At 49.4% G+C, this 18,218-nt stretch overlaps 1 protein-coding gene across 1 annotated transcript in view; it reads right to left on the bottom strand.

Annotated features, from left to right (window-relative positions):
• The window catches only part of SLA2 (Src like adaptor 2), a gene marked incomplete at its 5' end in the record, with an annotated part of 20,641 nt that extends 2,423 nt beyond the window's left edge, over positions 1 to 18,218 (bottom strand). The window contains 5 exons of the mRNA XM_082645057.1: positions 341 to 490; positions 11,711 to 11,814; positions 13,550 to 13,636; positions 14,021 to 14,120; positions 18,128 to 18,218. Coding sequence (XP_082501183.1) covers positions 341 to 490; positions 11,711 to 11,814; positions 13,550 to 13,636; positions 14,021 to 14,120; positions 18,128 to 18,218 — 532 coding nt within the window. The remainder of the gene's footprint in view (positions 1 to 340; positions 491 to 11,710; positions 11,815 to 13,549; positions 13,637 to 14,020; positions 14,121 to 18,127) is intronic.

Below are 18,218 nucleotides of genomic sequence, written 5' to 3'. Positions count from 1 at the left end.
AGAAAATGCTGAGAATCAACTGAATTCCACGATAGCAACAGCTCTGGGCCTAGTTCCTGTGGAGAGAACCGTGCCAGCCATTGGGGACTTTGACTCAGAACCACAGTGGTGGGTGAGGCACTGGCCTGCACTAACACGGGACACCTCCGTGGCTCTGTTGGCACGAGATGAACTTGGGGCTTCCGGGCTGTGTTTCTTGGCACAGGGACTGGCATGGAGAGAGGGGAGGTCCCTCTTCTGCCTAGATATTCTCCAGCAGGCAAAGTGTCCGAGGGTATGACTAACTTCCCCACAGACCCACACCCCACTCTGCTCTCATGGAGGTAGGGGATGGCCATACCAGAGTAATGGTCCACCAGGGCCTGGAGTGAGGGGAAGGTGAGGCGCGGTGAGATGTACAGCCAGCCATTGTCAAGGCGTTGGATCCTGTAGTGTCTGATCCGGTCCCAGGATGCAGGGCGGCTGAGGCGGACCGACAGGGAGTAACAGCCTGAGAAGGAAAGGGTCCAGGGTGGGATTAAGGCTATGCTGGGACCAAGCCCAGCCCAGAGTGGAAGAAGGAAGACATGAAATGGCCACAGAGAGTGGGCACTGGGCCCAGACGAGGGAAGGGGGAAGGGAGGGACAAAGACTTGCTCCCTTGCTCATAAGTGACAACACACTTATCATAGCTAGGGCTCTCATGAGGATGAAACAAGACCACGCACACAGTGCCCAGAACAGGGCCTGCCACAGTTTAAGTGAGCATTAAGTGTTGGCTGTTCTTATAAAGACTCAAGTGGGCAGAAGTGTTAGGATGTGAAAATGTGTCAGGAGATGTCAGCAAGGATGTGGAGAAAGGAATTCTTACCCTGCTGGTGGAGAGAGAAATTGTACAAGCCACTTTGGAAACAGTTGGCATTATCTAGTAGAGTTGAACATGCTCATACCTCACAACCCAGCCGTTCCATCCCAGCACGATGCCTTGCAAATACATGAACAAAAATATTCATAGCAGCATTGTTCAGAAAAGCCCCGGACTGCAAACAGCCCATATGGACTCAAGAGAATGGTAGGTTCTAGAATGTTACACTATTCAGCAGTAAAAGTTAATAACCACTACACACATAAGCATAGATAAATGTTTAAAATAATGAGCAGAAACAGCAAGTCACAGAAGCATACGTTCAGTATGATTCTATTTAAATAAAGTTCAGAGGCAGCCAAGACTACTGCATAGAGACGCATGTATGGCAAAACTATGAAGAAGGGGCTTCCCTGGTGGCACAATGGTTAAGAATCCGCCTCCCAATGCGGGGGAAGCGGGTTCAGTCCCCGGTCAGGGAACTAGATCCCACATGCATGCCACAACTCACAGTTTGCATGCCACAGCTAAGGATCACGTGTGCCGCAACTATAAGGAACTGGTGAGCTGCAACTAAGGAGCCCACCTGCCGCAACTAAGGAACCCACCTGCCTCAACTAAGACCCGGCAAAACCAGGAAAAGAAAAAATTGTGAAGAAAAGTAACTGATTAACACAATGAAGCAGGCAAAGGGCTTCAAAGGGACCGTTGCACAATTTCTTAAGCTGGTAAGTGGGCATATGGATGTTGGTTTTATTATTAGTCTTTTTTTTTTTGGCTGTACCACACGGCATTTGGGATCTTAGTTCCCCAACCAGGGATCAAACCCATACTGCCTGCAGTGAAAGCACAGAGTCTTAGCCACTTGGACTGCCAGGGAAGTCCCTGTTATTAGTCTTAAACCTATACATGAATATTATATTCACTGATGCAAGTGACAGAATTTTTCCAGTTTAGTTTTAGTTTTTTTTTTTTTTTTCGGCCGTGCTGCGTGGCTTGTGGGATCTCAGTTCCCAGACCAGGATTGAACCCAGGCCTTGGCAGTGAAAGCCCAGGATCCTCACAACTAGGCCACCAGGGAACTCCCTGTTTTAGTTTTTTAAATCAACTTTATTGAGGTATAATTTATATAAAATAAAATGCATATGTTTAAAGTGTACAGTTTGATAGGTTTCAACGAAAATTTGAAAGATAACTGGCTAGAAGAGGAAAAGCACATGGTTGAAAAATGAATAGAGAGAAAAGACTATATAAAATCATAACTATATAACTATATAAAATCAGGCCTCCAGCAGTAGTTTCCAGCAGAGGAGGTTGCATATGAGTGCTCTTTATAACTGTAAAGTGGGATTCATTTCTAACACTTCATCAAAGCCAAATGGGAAGAGGGTGCTTAGTGGAATAATAGTAATAACCTATTATTACTATCTAATTCTTTAAAGCTATCTGTAGCTTTCATTTATTTAAGTGCTTACTGTGCACTTTTTATATGGATTATCTCGTCTAATTCTCATAACCACCCTGTGAGGTAGGTACAGTTATCCCCAGTTTACAGATGAGAAAACTGGCACAGAGAACCTGGAGGAAGAGCCAGTGACCCTCTCACTTCACCTTTCCCTGTGGAATGCCAACAAAATGCAGGAGTGACTTTCCCAAACCACAGGCAGTGCTCAGTTTTAGGAAGCTTTTACTTTGAGGAAGTGGTCTAAATACTCCATTAAAAGGCAGAGATTTTCAAACTGTATTTTAAAAAGCAAGACCCAACTACATGATAAACACACTTTGAATATTAAAACACAGGCTAAAAGTAAATATGTATCATGCATACATTAATCATAGGAAAACTGGAGTGATTATATTAATATCAGAAAAGTAGAACTCAAGACCAAGGGTATTACCAGAGATAAGAGGATGTCCTGAATTTCTATGCACCAGTTACAGAGATTCAAAATATAGAAGCAAAGCCAACAGTATTAACAGAAAAAATAGATGTCCATAATTATAACTGGAGATTTCAACACTCCTCTCTTAGTACTTGATAGGATAGAAATCAACAGGCATATAGAAGAGTTGAACAATGCAGTCAGCCCATTTGATTTAATTAACAAACCTTGGGCCCAACAAGAGCACATGGAATATTCAAGGCAGACTAGACTGGGCTGTAAAAACAAATTTAAAAGGATTGAAATAATTAAAGGTATGTTTTCTGACCACACAGAATTATGAATTAATAATAAAAAGACATATGGAAAATCCCCAGATGCTTGGAAATAACCCAGGGATCAAAGAAGAAGTCATAAGCAAAATTAGAAAATATTTTTAACTAAATAAATAAATTTAAATAAATTTGTGAGCTCAGCTAAATCAGGACTTAAAGGTATATTTTTAGCTTTAAATCTTACACTCGAAGAAAAGAAGGCATAAAGTTTCTACTTTAAAAAGCTAGAAAAAATAAATTTAAGTGGAAGGAAATAAAAATAAAATAGAAGACAATGGAGAAAAATCAAATGCTGATTCTTTGAAAAGGTTGATAAAATTGATAAAGCTCAAACTAGACTGATGAAAGAAAAAGAAAAACACCACACAAATTACCAACATCAGGAATGAAGAGGGGACATCGCTACAGATCCTACACACACTAAAAGGATAAGGGCATGTTGTGAACAACTTTATGCCAATAAATTCTACAACTTAGATGAAATGGACAAATTCCTTAAAAGACACAAATTACCAAAACTGACACAAGAAATAGAAAATTTGAATAGACCCATATCTATTGCAGAAATTGATTCATAATTTTAAAACTTCCTGAAAAGATAACTCTGGGTCCAGATGGCTTCACTGGTGAGTTCTATCAAACATTTAAAGAAGAAATAATATCAATTTTATACAAACTCTTTAAGAAAATAGAGAAGATAACATTTCCCCACCCATTTTATGAAGCCAGCAATTAACTTGCTAAAAAAAAACAGACAAAAACATTATGAGAAAACTATAGACCAATATACCTCATATATGTAGACACAAAAAATCTTTAACACACGGTTAGCAAATTGAATCCAGCAATATATAAAAAAGATAATATATTATGACTAAATTGGCTTTATCCCAGGAGTACAAGTTGATTTAAAAATTGAGGGACTTCCCTGGTGGCCCAGTGGGTAAGACTCCACACTCCCAATGTAGGGGGCCCAGGTTCAATCCCTGATCAGGGAACTAGATCCCACATGTTGCAACTAAAACGAAACAAAACAAAACAACAACAAAAAAAACAGATCCCGCATGCCACAACTAAGATCCAGTGCAGCCAAATAAATAAATATTTAAAGGGGCTTCCCTGGTGGCGCAGTGGTTGAGAGTCCACCTGCCGATGCAGGGGACGCGGGTTCATGCCCCGGTCCGGGAGGATCCCACATGCCGCGGAGCGGCTGGGCCCGTGAGCCATGGCCGCTGGGCCTGCGTGTTGGGAGCCTGTGCTCCGCAATGGGAGAGGCCACAACAGTGAGAGGCCCGCGTACCGCAAAAAAAATAAATAAATTAAAAAATAAATAAATAAATAAAAATAAAAATTGAACGTCAGGGCTTCCCTGGTGGCGCAGTGGTTGAGAGTCCGCCTGCCGATAAAGGGGACACAGGTTCGTTCCCAGGTCTGGGAGGATCCCACATGCCGCGGAGCGGCTGGGTCCGTGCGCCGTGGCTGCTGGGCCTGCGCGTCTGGAGCCTGTGCTCCGCGGCGGAAGGGGCCACGGCAGTGAGAGGCCCGCGTACCGCAAAAAAAAAAAAAAAAAAAAAAAAAAATTGAATGTCAGTGTTAGCTCACTAAGTTAGTAGAATAGAGGAGAAAAAGCATGATCACCTGCAGAAATGTAGAAAAATAATTTGACAACATTCAACACGCATCATGATTTTTAAAAAACAAAAAGAAAACTACAAATAGAAGGTGTAATAATTTCCTATTGCTGCTATAACAAATTACCATATATATAGTGGTTTAAAACAACAAAAAATGTGTTATCTTACAATTCTGGGGGTCATAAATCTAAAATGGGTTTCACTAAACTAAAATCAAGGTATCAGCAGGCCTGTACTTCTTCTGCAGGCTCTAGAGGAATGTCTATTTCTTTGCCTTTTCAGTTCCTAGAAGCCCCCTGCATTCCTTAGCTCATGGCCCCTTACTCCATCTTCAAAGCCAGCAGCATAGCATCTTCCAATCTCTCAAACTCTTACCCTCTTGCCTCCATCTTGTAAAGACCCTTGTGATTTCACTGGGCTCATCTGGATAATCCACGATAAACTTCCTATCTCAAAATCCTTAATCATGTCTACGAACTCTCTTTTGCAATGTAAGGTAAGTCATATTCACATGTTTCAGGGATTACGACCTGAACATCGTTTTGGGGGCTAGTCTGCCTACCACAGAAGGGTACTTCCTCTTAACCTGACATAAAGCATCTGTGAAAAATCTATAAGTAACATCATAGTTAATGGGAAAGACTGCATTTTTCCTTCTAAGAACAAAGCAAGAATGTTCTTCCCACTTTACTTGTTATACTAGAGGTCCAGTGCAGTAAAGCAAGGGAAAAAAAAAAAGGTATATGAATTAGAAAATAAGTAGTTAAACTATATTTATAGATAATGTGTGATCATAGATGTAGAAAATCCTAAGGAACCTACAAAAAAGCGACGAGAACTAATAAGTGAATTTAGCAAGGCTACAGGATACAAAGTCAATATACTTTGAGAAGTATGGAGTAAGGTCCTTGCTTCCTTTTCGTTGTTTTCTACCTGACTCTGGAGACCCCTTGACTCTGTACCTTTAAGAAGAATCTCTTCTGGAGCTGTGCTGTGACCCTGAAAAAGCTCTGTGGTTGGGAAAGGGATACATATCTGAAACTAGGCCCTGGAAGCCAACCAACCAGCTGAACTAAGTGACCAAGTCCCTCTATGGGGCCTGGTTCTCCAGCCACCCCACCCTGGCCACTGTCATCACAGTTACTAGACCCAGGAGGGATCCTCACAGCTACACTGAGGATGTGACTGGTAGACTCAGAGATAACAAGCAAGCTCTGCCAAGCCCATGTGGGGTTGTCTACCCTGCTGTGGGGACAGGTCACCTACCAAGGCCACCTTCGACTACCCTGTGTGCCTGCTATCCTGCTGTTTCTTCTCACTGCTGCTCAGCCAGCCCCAGATATCTGCGGCTGGCTCCCAGTTCCAGGACGTCTTTTTTTTTTTTTTTTTTTTAAGAAGATGTTGGGGGTAGGAGTTTTTATTAATTAATTTATTTATTTTTGCTGTGTTGCATCTTCATTTCTGTGTGAGGGCTTTCTCTAGTTGTGGCAAGCGGGGGCCACTCTTCATCGCGGTGCGCGGGCCTCTCACTATCGCAGCCTCTTGTTGCGGAGCACAGGCTCCAGACGCGCAGGCTCAGTAGTCGTGGCTCACGGGCCTAGTTGCTCCGCGGCATGTGGGATCCTCCCGGACCAGGGCTCGAACCCGTGTCCCCTGCATTAGCAGGCAGATTCTCAACCACTGCGCCACCAGGGAAGCCCTCCAGGACGTCTTTTAAACTCAGACTCCCTGGTTTCATATCCCACCCAGAGTCACACACTATAACACCCCTACATCCTATAACCCTAGCTGTGTCTCTAAGACACATTATTTGACTTCTCAGATCTGTTTCTTCCTCTCTAAAGGGGGATAATAATTGTCCCCGCCTCAATAGATTGCCACAAAGATGCAGGTGGTAAAGTAGGTAAAGCACTTAGCAGTGTCTGGCGCATAGCAAGCATCCAGTGCTCCGTATCAGTTCCCTGGTTCTTTGTTCACGCTGTTCCTTTTATATGGAACACTCTTCCACCTGCGTAACCGCCAGCCTTCCTTTGACGACTCAGTTCCTACTCAGACAACTCCTCTCCAGAACACCTTCTCTGCCTGGTAGAAACCCCAGCTCTAGGCTGCCCAGACACAAGTGCTAGCTAGCATCAAAGGTGCTACTCTCCCATCGCCTGTCCCTCAACACTACCCCACCCCACCATATAACCAACTGTGAGCCTCACAAGGGATTGTCCTAAGGTATCTGCCCACCGTCTTCCCATCTCAGAAAACAGCAGCACAACCCACTCACTACTAAGCTCCTAACCCCGGCATCATCCCCGGCAGCTCCCATTCTCCCTCACCTCCCATCCAGCCCCACAGAAAACCCTACTGGCTACATTCAGAACATATCCGGAATCTAACCACTTCTTTTTTTTTTTTTTTTTTTTTTTTGCTGTACGCGGGCCTCTCACTTGTTGTGGCCTCTCCCGTTGCGGAGCACAGGCTCCGGACGCACAGGCTCAGCAGCCATGGCTCACGGGCCCAGCCGCTCCGCGGCATATGGGATCCTCCCAGACCGGGGCACGAACCCGTATCCCCTGCATCGGCAGGCGGACTCTCAACCACTGCGCCACCAGGGAGGCCCCTAACCACTTCTTAGCCTGCAATAACTTCCCATGTGGCTTCCCACTTCCGCCTCATCCCCTGCCAAATCCTCTCTTTGCACCGTAGAGGGATCAGATCATGTCACTCTCCTGCTTAGAACCCTCCCTGAAGCTCTCACCCTGGAAAGGCCTTGCATGACCTGACTTCCGGTGACCTTGGATCTGCTCCAGGCACACCTGCCTCCTGCTGAGGATGCAGCTGTTTACTCTGTTCCTCTTAACTGTCGCTTGATTGTTTCTTTGTGGCACTTGCCGTGATCAGTTGCTCAATTACTATTTGTTCACTATGCACATTGCCAACTGGATTGTGGGCAGGGAATTTGCTTTTTTCTTTAACCTCTTTATTGGTGCTTTTTATATTGTTGAATCCCCAGCACTTAGAACAGTGGCTGGCCCAGAGTCACCATGCAATATTTATTTGTTGAATGAATTACTGAGTCTCTGTGATAAACACTGGACACGGCCATGATTACAAGCAGACTTGAAGAGTCCTCGCCACCATTTGCACTCCTACCGCTGTGAGCACAGATGGTGTTGGGGGTCAGTCTACCCTACCCCAGGCTCTTCATCCTCTCTCCTCCCCTCAACGTACATGCATGCACTCCTTCACTCATCCATTTATACAGTAAACATCTGTTGAACACTTGCTACAAGCTGGCACTGCACTAGCCCCAGACACAGGTAATCAGATCTTCATACTCTGGGGAAAGAAGTACTGTCCCTCAGCACATCCCTCAGCCAGAATTTTCCTTTATGGTCCTCATCTCAAGTATTTAGTTCCCCTGCTGTTAGACCACATACCCTGACTTTGTTTTAAGAAATGTTTATTGCGGCTACAGAAGAGGTCTTTTCAGGATGCTGTGGGAGTTGAGAGCAAAGAGTGACAAATAACCTGGGGAAATGGCATTGCCATGCATCGAGAAGGATCAGTGTGGATTGGCCAAGTGGAGGACTGGAGGAGAGGGCTTTCCAGGCCCTGAGGGAGGCTCGTGTGCAAGGATGCAGCAGTAGAAAGAACAGGTGTGTTCATTCGTGGAGTGTCCTGGTGGGCAGTGGGCCAGAAGGTGGGCTGTGGGAAGGAATGGTAGGAGCTATGGCTGGGTGCAGGGCCTGGAGAGAGACCCACTGGGAAAAAGGCAAGGAAAGTATGAGGTCCCGGATTCCAGAAAGCTCCAGCAGGCTGAGCCAGTGTCACACCCTGGCCTGCAGTGACCCGTGGGCTCAGGAGCCATGTTCTCCCAGGTGTTCTGATGATGATGCCGGGAGGAGGGGAGGGGTCCACAGTGGTGTGAGGGAGCACATTAAAACCTGTTTGGGGGACGCAGGTCTAGCAGGACCCTCTGAACTTCTTCTGAGACCTCTAAGAAGCTGATAGCCTCGAGGACCCTTGACTGCACCCTGGACCCTTGACTGTGTGAAGCCTGAGGGCAGGAATCACAACTTATCAGGCCTGACTCAGAGGACATGCTTTTAAGTGTTTCTCGGCTGTCAGAAATCACAGAGGTGAGTCCCTCAGGGGCAGGAAGCATGTCTTGCTCATCAGTCTCTCTTGCAATGCTCAACACAGTATAGACACATAGTAGGACAGTAGGAAGGCAAGAGGGTGACACTCTTGGGGTCTGGCCCTGGCGCTGACCTCTCGAGCAGTCCTGGGACCTCCACAAACTCTTTGTGCCCCTTCACACACCAAGGTTTTCGGCCTGACTTGGGCCCTGTCGTGGCTCCCCCCAGGCCTAGAACACAACCAGGTATGCCAGAGGGACTCTGGGGAAGATGGGGGGGTCTTCCCCTCCCCTTCCAGACTCTTGAGTAGTGTTCTTGGGAGCTCAGTGGCCCCAGGCCTTCCTCCGTGGTCCACCCACAGGCTCAAAGCCCCTACAGAATTCCCTTCCCAGAGGTACGTCTGGATCTTGGGCCAAAGAAAAGCTGATCCTGATATCACTCACTCACTTGGTCAACAGTTAATTACTGTTATATATGACAAGATGCATTATGTAAACATGAAAAACATTGTCTCTCATTACTTAATTTTGGGTTCCCTAGATCGGAACTGTGTTTTCAAACTTAAAAGAACATGAGAACCATCCGGAGAGCTTGTGAAGGAAGCAGATTTCTGACCTCTGTACCCAACCGTCTGATTTGGCAGGTCTGCGGCCGGGCCTAAGAGTGCATCGGCAAGACGATACCCTGACAATTCCTGTACACTCAAGTCTGAGAACCACCATCTTGTGGCGTCACTCGGGCCCGTACAGATTTAGTGTCAAACTTCTTTTGACCACAAACCACATATGAAATTTTACAGTGACCCAGGACACACTTAAAATTATCGAAAACAAAAAGTTTGGTGAAGCAATGGAAAAAGTTTTGGTGAAGCTTCCTCTCCAAAAGGAAGCCCAGGATGAGAGATTAGAAATCAGTACTGGGAAACTGTTGCCTTTCCTGCAGAATTGGCAGATTCTTCCTTTTTCGATAATGAGAGCTGCATCCTGATCTATCCCTTTTTGGTGTTGCTATGGGGAACCTCAGAGTCAAATCTAACCTTAATCCCAGCAATTTTGTGGATCCTTAAAGATCCTATGGATTCTTTACACCTTAAACTTATGCAGTGCTGTGTATCAATTATGTCTCAATAAAACTGCAAGGAAAAAAAAAAGATCCTATGGATTCTTATCTGCTTTCTCCTTTATTTCTCCACCAGTTCCTCTTGGATATGTGCCTTCTTAGAAAAGGGCAATGAAGAGTGGCCCCCACTTGCCACAACTAGAGAAAGCCCTCACACAGAAATGAAGACCCAACACAGCAAAAATAAATAAATAAATAAATAAATAAATAAACTAGAAAAGGGGCTCAGAGAGGCAATAAGTTTCGGTCACTATGCTCTTCGGGTTGAACCAGGCCAGAGGAGGGGTGTGGGAAGGGCAGCTGAGCACGGAGCACTTCCTGTGACTTCTCACGCTCACTGGGGCCCAGTCTACAGTGCCCCTGCCCCCAACAGCACCGCTATGGTTTCCTGTTTGTAGCTGTTGCACTTGAGCCAGCCCCCAACCCTGGCCTGCCTGTGGGTGTATGTGAGGGATGCTGGCGCTGCCTGGAAAATAGTAGGAGGGGCTGGGGAGAGGTCAACCCAGGGGGCTCCCAAAGGAAGGGAAGGAGAGGCAAAGATGCACTGGAAGGGGCCCCAGGAGGGAGACTGAGTAGAGCGCAAAGGACCCTGACGCCGCATCAACGTGAGTTCAGTTAAGGGAAGCACAGGCAGCCCGTCCTCACTCCTGAATAGCTTCTCCCTGGTCTGCCCGTGCTTGGAATGCTGCCATCACTGTCACAGGTGGGCCTCTCCTGGGTGTCTGAAGTGCGATGAACCTCAGCGGGGTCTGAATCCCAGCTCTGCACTTATTAGCTGTGTCTCCCCAGGCAAATCACTTCTCTTCCCCCAAATCTCCAGTTCCTCATCTGTAAAATGCGGACATTGGAAGTACAATCCCCACAGGGTTGTTTGAAGGCATTTAAAGAGCTAACATAAACGAGGGCACTGCCACTCCTTCAATGTCCCTCTCTGTCCCTGCTGTAAGGGACTCAGGGCAGCTCAGAGAGAAGCAGGGGCATCAGAGACAGACTCAACTTCGTGTTTCATTTGCACCTGGGGTGGGAGAAGTCCCATATGAACGTGCAGTGTGACATGTCCCTATCCCTCTGTGGGCCTCTGTTTCCCCATCTGCACAGCACAGAGAGGAAGATCATGAGGTGACTCCTAGTGGGTTTTCTGGCTCCGACTGGCTGGTGACCCAAAGCACAGAGACCTTGTCAAGAGATCAGGGTCATGTTGTGTCTTGAGGAGGGAGAAATCACTGCTGGTCAAGGCAGAGAAATCCTGTGACTATACTCTGTTACAAGTCCTGGTTGCTGAAGTGTTGGCTGAGCTGGATCCCTCCTGTGGGCAATTCACACCACTTTTAGAAATGCAGGTTATTGCCCCATTGTTGTTTTTTTTGTTTTTTTGTTTTTTTTTTTTTTCCTGCGGTACGCAGGCCTCTCACTGTTGTGGCTTCTCCCGCTGCGGAGCACAGGCTCCGGACGCGCAGGCCCAGCGGCCATGGCTCATGGGCCCAGCCACTCTGCGGCATGTGGGATCTTCCTGGACCAGGGCACGAACCCATGTCCCCTGCATCGGCAGGCGGACTCTCAACCACTGCGCCACCAGGGAAGCCCTACCCCATTGTCGATAGGCTCTCACAGCAGCAACAAGTGGTCAGTCAGCCAGACTGCCCGACTCCAAGGCCAGGTCTCCAGCCCTCCACATGTGGCCTCCTACCTCTACCCCCAAGTCACATCACATCTGGCTCTTGGCATGAAAGGGAAAAGCCCATGGCAGGCTGAGCTTACCCACCTCTCCTGGTCTGGCTCTCCCGGATGAGGAAGGCCCCTCCTGGGTTTCCAGGCAACAGCAGAAGTTCCTCAGCTTTCTCCCGGCTCAGGCCCTCATATAACCACCTGGGAGTAGGGAGATGAGCAGAGAGAGGGTCAAGGGTCAGCCTGGGGGTGGGTGGCCCAAGACTCTCCTGGAACCTCTCTTCCCTCTGTGGGCCTCAGACTTCCAAACGTCCCATGAAGAGCTGGCCTCAGGTCTCTCAGGGCTCCCAGCTTTGTCCTTGTCCTCTGAGGCCCCTGGAGCCAGGACCATCTCATGGGGTCAGCCCCAGCCTTTTCTAACTGAAGAGCTCATTCCCAAGTGGCCAGGGTCTGGGGGCAGGTGAGGTGATCCCAGACCCTCTCCTGTCACTGCCCAGTTCCCCCAGCACCCCTACACCATCCACTCACCTGTCTAAGCCTTCACCTCTCCAAGAATTGCCTCTCTTATTTTTTTAATTTTAGTAAATATTTTATTTCAACAGTTTAAAGTTTAACTCTGTAGCCAAAAGGTATGCAGGTGAACATTTACTCATTATCACTGAAATCTAACTTCCACTGTAGCTTATTTGTGGGTAGAAAGTTTGGAACTGGAATGTTCAAGACATTCTAAAATTTTGAAAAAATTCACATAGCCCATCAATAGCCATACGTGCCTCTTCCAATGCTGGGATTGTTGATAACTCTGAGTCCACACCTTCCTTTTCTCTCTTCACTTAATCCCTCACCTATGTATGTCCATGAAGGACTTCACTGCAGTGAAAAGTTCAAGGAGTCGTGCAGGAATTTTTTGGCTTACAGTCCATCAGCTTCTTACTGTCCCCAGAGACATGTCCAGGGGTCCCAGGCAAAGCCTCCAGAAGCCAATTTGATGGAAATGGTTGCCTCCCTGTCATTTTGTGAAATGCCAGAGTCAGGGTTGAGTTGATTCCAAGTAAATAAAGTAGAGAAGCTGTGATTGTCTTGGGGCCAGCAGCAAACTGAGCCTAGTTTTATAGTAAATAAAATACACCATTCACACGACTTAGGAAAATCGAGGCTATAAATGAAGCAGAGGCAAGGAAAGGGGCCTCTTAGAGGTAGTCGGTGTTTCCTCTGTTTAAACTTCACGCCAGGCTGTGGAGGCAAAACCCTGCCCAGCAGGCCCAGGCCGCTGGGAGACGCGAGCTGATTCTATGATGTGTCCACATGTCTCAGGATCCTATGCTGCTCTCCTCAGAGCCAGACATACCACGAGCTTCAGAAAGGAAGGCCATCCAGTGTGGGGGCCGTGCTTTGCCTCAGAACTGAAGCGTGGCTGTCACAGCACACACAGCGACACAGGGACATGTCCCTGGCTCCAGGTTATTCACTGCCTTTCTCTCTCGACATAGAATTTGCTCTGGAGTCGGTCTGCCCCTTACTCTGGGCAAGGGGTGGCTCACACTTTTTGAGAGACCCTGCGTCCCCGAGTCCAGCCCTCCTGAGGAAGTGCCTCCTGGAAGGGCAGCCCGAGGAGGCTCTCTGGGGACATTGATGCAGGCTGCCCCCACCTCCTGCAAGTCCCTTCCAGCATTCTCCACCACCAGATTCCCGGCCACCCTCCAAAGCCCAGGTGCCACATCTCCATGAGGCCTTGCCGAGCCCTCTCCTCTGGGCTCCCAAGTCTCACAGGCTGACCTGAGACAGTCAGTCGTCAGCTCCTCTGGAGGGCAGGGTCTGGGCCTGATTTTCCCCTGACCCCAGCTTTGCTCAGCATAACACTGGGCGTAAAGAACTACACTTGTGGGAGGAGAAAGCAGGAAGCTCCCCGGAGGCAGGGCCTGGGGTGTGAACTCACCCATGGGAGATTTTGGCCACGTGGATGCTGGGGATGATGTACTCTCTGCCTGAGATGTCCGACAGCACCGTCCACCAGTCTCCATCCCTGGAGAGAGAAGGGCGAGGGGACCCCTCTCAGAAGGGCCAAGGCCCTGGGCACCGCTCATGTGGGATTCACAAGGACCCTCCAGGTGAGGTCCTGCGGCCACCTATCCCACCTGAGTTTCCCAGGTTTCCTTGCACCAGCCAGTCTGGGTACCTCCTGGGCAGTGAATGGCCTGATTCAGGGCCCCCCTCAAGGCCCTACCCACCCGCTGCTTTTCCCTACAGGTGTGTCAAGCCGCCTAAAATCCCATTAGAGTGCTGTGTGAGCTCAGCACAAAAGTCCATGCTCTTTTCTCCTGGAAGGGGCCCCTCCTCCCACTAGTGCATCTTCGGGGATCGGGGGAGGGGAGAGAGCACCCCACCCAGTGCCCTCAGAGGGACTTACTCAGAGACGATGGTCAGTGGCTCCCCCAGTCTCAGAGACAGCTCTGCCTGCTCGCCTACCGGGAAACTGCCCAAGGCCACAGCTTTGGCCTTGCTCCTCTCTGGATGGAGGGACAGAGATGGTCACCCTCTGGCCAGACATGAGTTCCAGTGGAGGCTGGGCTCCCACCATCAATCCTCCCACGGGCACCCTAGGGCGGCATGTCTGCTGGGATCCCGGGATGGCAACCTGGAATCTGATGCTTTTCCATAGGGCTCTGCAGAGCCCTGGGGGTGCCCAGACATCTCTTGGGGGCCCCTCGGGGAAAGGATTGGTGTGGCAAGAGGAAGTGGGGTTCCTGGCTACAATCCCATTTTTTATACAGATCATCACAGGAGATTCTGATAAAGGAATTCAGCAAACTTAAAGCCGACAGCTCTAAGCAGGTATCAGCCTGGATCTCTGAGCTCAGCTTCTGAAAGGCACCGATGAGGTGGCCACCAGATGGACTAGATTTGAGGGGCTGGGAGGTGGCCACGGGATGGGGAGGGCTCCTGGAGGGGCCCAGGAAATCACTGACCTGGACGGGCTTTGTAACTCTGGAGTGCCGTGCACGTGGGCAGAGTGGCTCTCCCGTGACCTCTGTCCAGAGCGACAGGCGTAGGTCTGTGCTGCCCCCTCAGAAGAGGTGCAGCCCCAGGGCCCACTGGGACAGGCCTGGCCCAGAGCAGACGCCCGGCAGGAATGTGTGTCTCAGCCAAGTGTCCTGGTCACACACCTGCCATCTCTTCCTGAGCACCTGCTCTGTGTCAGGGCCTGACGGGTGCTGTATGTGTCATCTCCATTCAGCCCCATTACACAGCAAGGTAACTGAGGCTCCACGGAGCAGTCTGCTGGGGAGGGCGGGCACAGCTCCTATGCCACATCACCCTGTCCCTGTCCTCCCATGGGCCCAGGGTGGGGGGACTGGGCTGGACAGCAGCAGCACGTCTCTGAAAGGCCCAGACTCTCCGGGAGGCTGGCATTCAGAGAGGGAGTCACTGAGACAGGACACCAAGCCGCCGCACCCCACCCCATCACACCAGGACTGGTCCTGAGCACGTGGTGGCCTTGAGGCCCAATTCTGAGGTTGGACAGCAGGCGGCCAGCGGCTCCCTTAGCACAGGACGCTCATCCCCTCGTCCCCCACTCAGGGACCAGCCTGCCCCGACCATCTAGACCTCCTGATGCCTGTCCAGGCCTACTCGTCCTGAAAACACACGGGCTGCAGAGCGCCCTTCACCCACACCCCAGCGCCCTCCCTTCTCTTCCTCCTACCCCATCTCAGTAGGGGTCTCTGCATGAAGCTATGAGAAGCAGTGAGGTCAGCAAAAAAGGTTTATGTGCCTCACAGATGCTCCTCAGAGGCTGAGAGGCCTCTGTGAGGCCCTCTAGACAGAGCTGGGGCCCCAGGAAGTGAGGGAGGGAGAGCAGAGGACAGACAAGGACCCAGGGGATGGGTGGGACAGACACAGAGCTGGACGCTATGCGGGCTGAGGGCCTCTGGGACATGAGCAGAATGAGACTGTGGTTCTGGAAATGCACCAGTTCCTACATGTCCTCCCAGACACACATGGAGCCCCCCGTGGTGAGCCCAGACAGGAGCTCCTCAGAACGCAGGGCCTGGCCGTCCCCCGGTGCAGGGAAATGCCTGCCTGATGCCCGAATACACGGTGCAGGTAAGTCTGGGGAGGGTGTCCTCTGACAAGAACAGAGCCAGGTGGCCAGAAGGGCCCCTCACCCTCCTGGAAGCCCTGGCCTTGCGCCCCAGGAGCCACTGAGCTGCACATGCTGTCCCCCTGATGGGTCCCCTCCGGTGGCTGAGTCACCTTCATCCTTCACTCCTTGGATGAAACGTCCCTTCCCTGATGAGACCCTCAGCACACACTCTTGGTCAGAGTCCCTTAAAACACTGTCATCAAAATCTAACACAGTTGTAATTGACTACTGGTTTAGCACCTGTCCCTAAGGTTTGACTGTTCCTGAACCCAGGGACTGTATCCGTCTTGCCCACTACTGTGTACCCCGGTCCTGGCACAAGGCCTGGCATGGGGTAGAGCCTTGGTAGATTTTGGATGGATGCAAGGCTGATGGACAAAGGAGTTGCCCAGAATCCATGCTCCTGCTGGGACCAGGGGTAGAAGTACTGAGAGAAGCCCATTCGTCCCCTGGAGACCCTGACAGAGAGGGGAACACAGTGCCCCTCAGTTCCCACAGGCAAGGAAGGCCCCAGAACACCTGCCAGGGGGTCACCCCCTCAGCATCCTGGGCATGACTCAGAGCAGGCTCGGGGCCGCTGCCTGTGGCTAGATTCAGAGGAAATGAGGTGGGGGTCTGTGTGGTTTCCAGATCTCTTCCTGCAGGGCCTGCTGGGCCCCAGGCTCTCGGCGCACACTGCGTGGCTAGAAGGAGGCAACTGCCTCCCCAGCAGGAGTCTACAGGGTCCAGGGTGCCGATCGATGACCAAGGGGACTAGGGGAGGCTGCTGTTAAAGAGAGGAGGAGGACATTGGGGCTTCCCTGGCCGTCCAGTAGTTAAGACTCCACGCTTCCAACACGGGGGTGCGGGTTCGATCCTGGGTCAGGGAACTAAGATCCCACGTGCTGTGCAGCGTGGCCAAAAAGAAAAAAAAATAATAAAAAATAAGAGTATTTAAGAAAAAGAAAGGTGGATATTGGGGATGGGGGCTGAGGAGCAGAAAGGAAGCCCCAGCCATTGCAGAGGTCTTTTCAGTTTGGGGGAGAGCCTGCCAAACACAGAGAGCCAGTGTGGCTCTGCAGTCTTCTACCTCTGTTTAACTGTGTGTGTGTGTGTGTCCTTCCTCCTAGAAGTGCTGCTTGGTTTAGAGTCATCTTGTTATCTCTGATGGCTGATTTTATGTGTCAACGTGGCTAGCCCACAGTACCCAGATATTTGGTCAAACACCAGTCTAGATGTTGTTGTGACACTATTTTTGAGACAAGATTAACATTTAAATCAGTAGACTTTGAATAAAGCAGATTACCCTTCACAATGTGAGTGGGCCTTAACCAGTCGGTTGAAGATTTTAAGAGAAAAAGACTGAGGTCCTTTAAGGAATCTGAGGATCCTGCCTCCAGACTCCACTGTGGAATTCTGCAGCATCAACTCTTCCCTGGGTCTCCAGCCCTCTGGCCTGCCCTACAGACTTCAGACTGGCCACCCCACAGCTGCGTGAGCCAACTTCTTAAAATAAATTCTCTCTTACACACACGCACACACACATTCTACTGGTTCTGTCTCTCTGGGGAGCCCTGACAAATACATTATCAAAACCCCAAATCAGAATGTGATTTGAGAAAGGATTTGTGAGCTGTTTCAGGGAACAAGAAACAAACTGGGGCTGTAGCTGTGACATCAAAGTACTAGATATTGCAAGATACTTTGATTGTCTAATCGTCCTAAAAACTGGTGTTTTTTAGTCAGGACTGCCTCAGAAAACCACAATTACAGGTTCAGCCCATGCATTGCATGAACTCATTTTTTCCAATCATCATAGCTCTATTTTGCTTCAAGTATTTCACAGCACCTCTCAGGATAAGAGCATTTCTGTCCAGTAGGACTTTCTGTGATAATGGAAATGTTCTATAATTGTATTGCCCAATAAGGTAGCCACTAGCTTCATATGGCTGGAGAGCACTTAAAATATGGCTGGTGTTACTGAGGAGCTGAATACTTAATTTAATTTTATTTTAATTAACTTCAGTTTAAACTGAAATAGCTACATAAGGCTAGTGGCTATCATAATGGACGGTGCAGCTTTGGAGAGCTATGGATGTGGGTTGGTCTTAGGGTTGCAGCTCAGGCTCTGGATAAACTGGTTTAGGAGGAGGGAAGCCATGGGAGATGCCTGGGGGACCATCACACGCTCCTGGTTAGTTCTGGTCACCCTCACATTTTCTAGTTTATCTGGTTTAATGTTCTGACCACTAATATGTAAGCTTCCTAAGAGCAGGGACCCTGGCTGTGTGGTTCATGGGGAGGGCCTGGTATACAGCAGGTCCTCATTGATACTTGAGGCTGGAGTGGCTGCTCAGGAAGGGCCTGGCTGCCCTGGGGCCCTCGGCCTACCTGCTTGCATGGGCTCAGGACCCTGGCCTTGCACACAGGGCCTCAGGCTTGGGCTTGGAAGGGCTTTCCCCCTGCTGGGCTGACTTCCCAT

This window comes from Mesoplodon mirus (assembly GCF_964341445.2).
Source record: "Mesoplodon mirus genome assembly, chromosome: 15".
Taxonomy (NCBI): Eukaryota; Metazoa; Chordata; class Mammalia; order Artiodactyla; family Ziphiidae; genus Mesoplodon; species Mesoplodon mirus.
The sequence above is the reverse complement of the archived record's forward strand: the minus strand, read 5'-3'. Positions and strand labels throughout refer to the sequence as shown.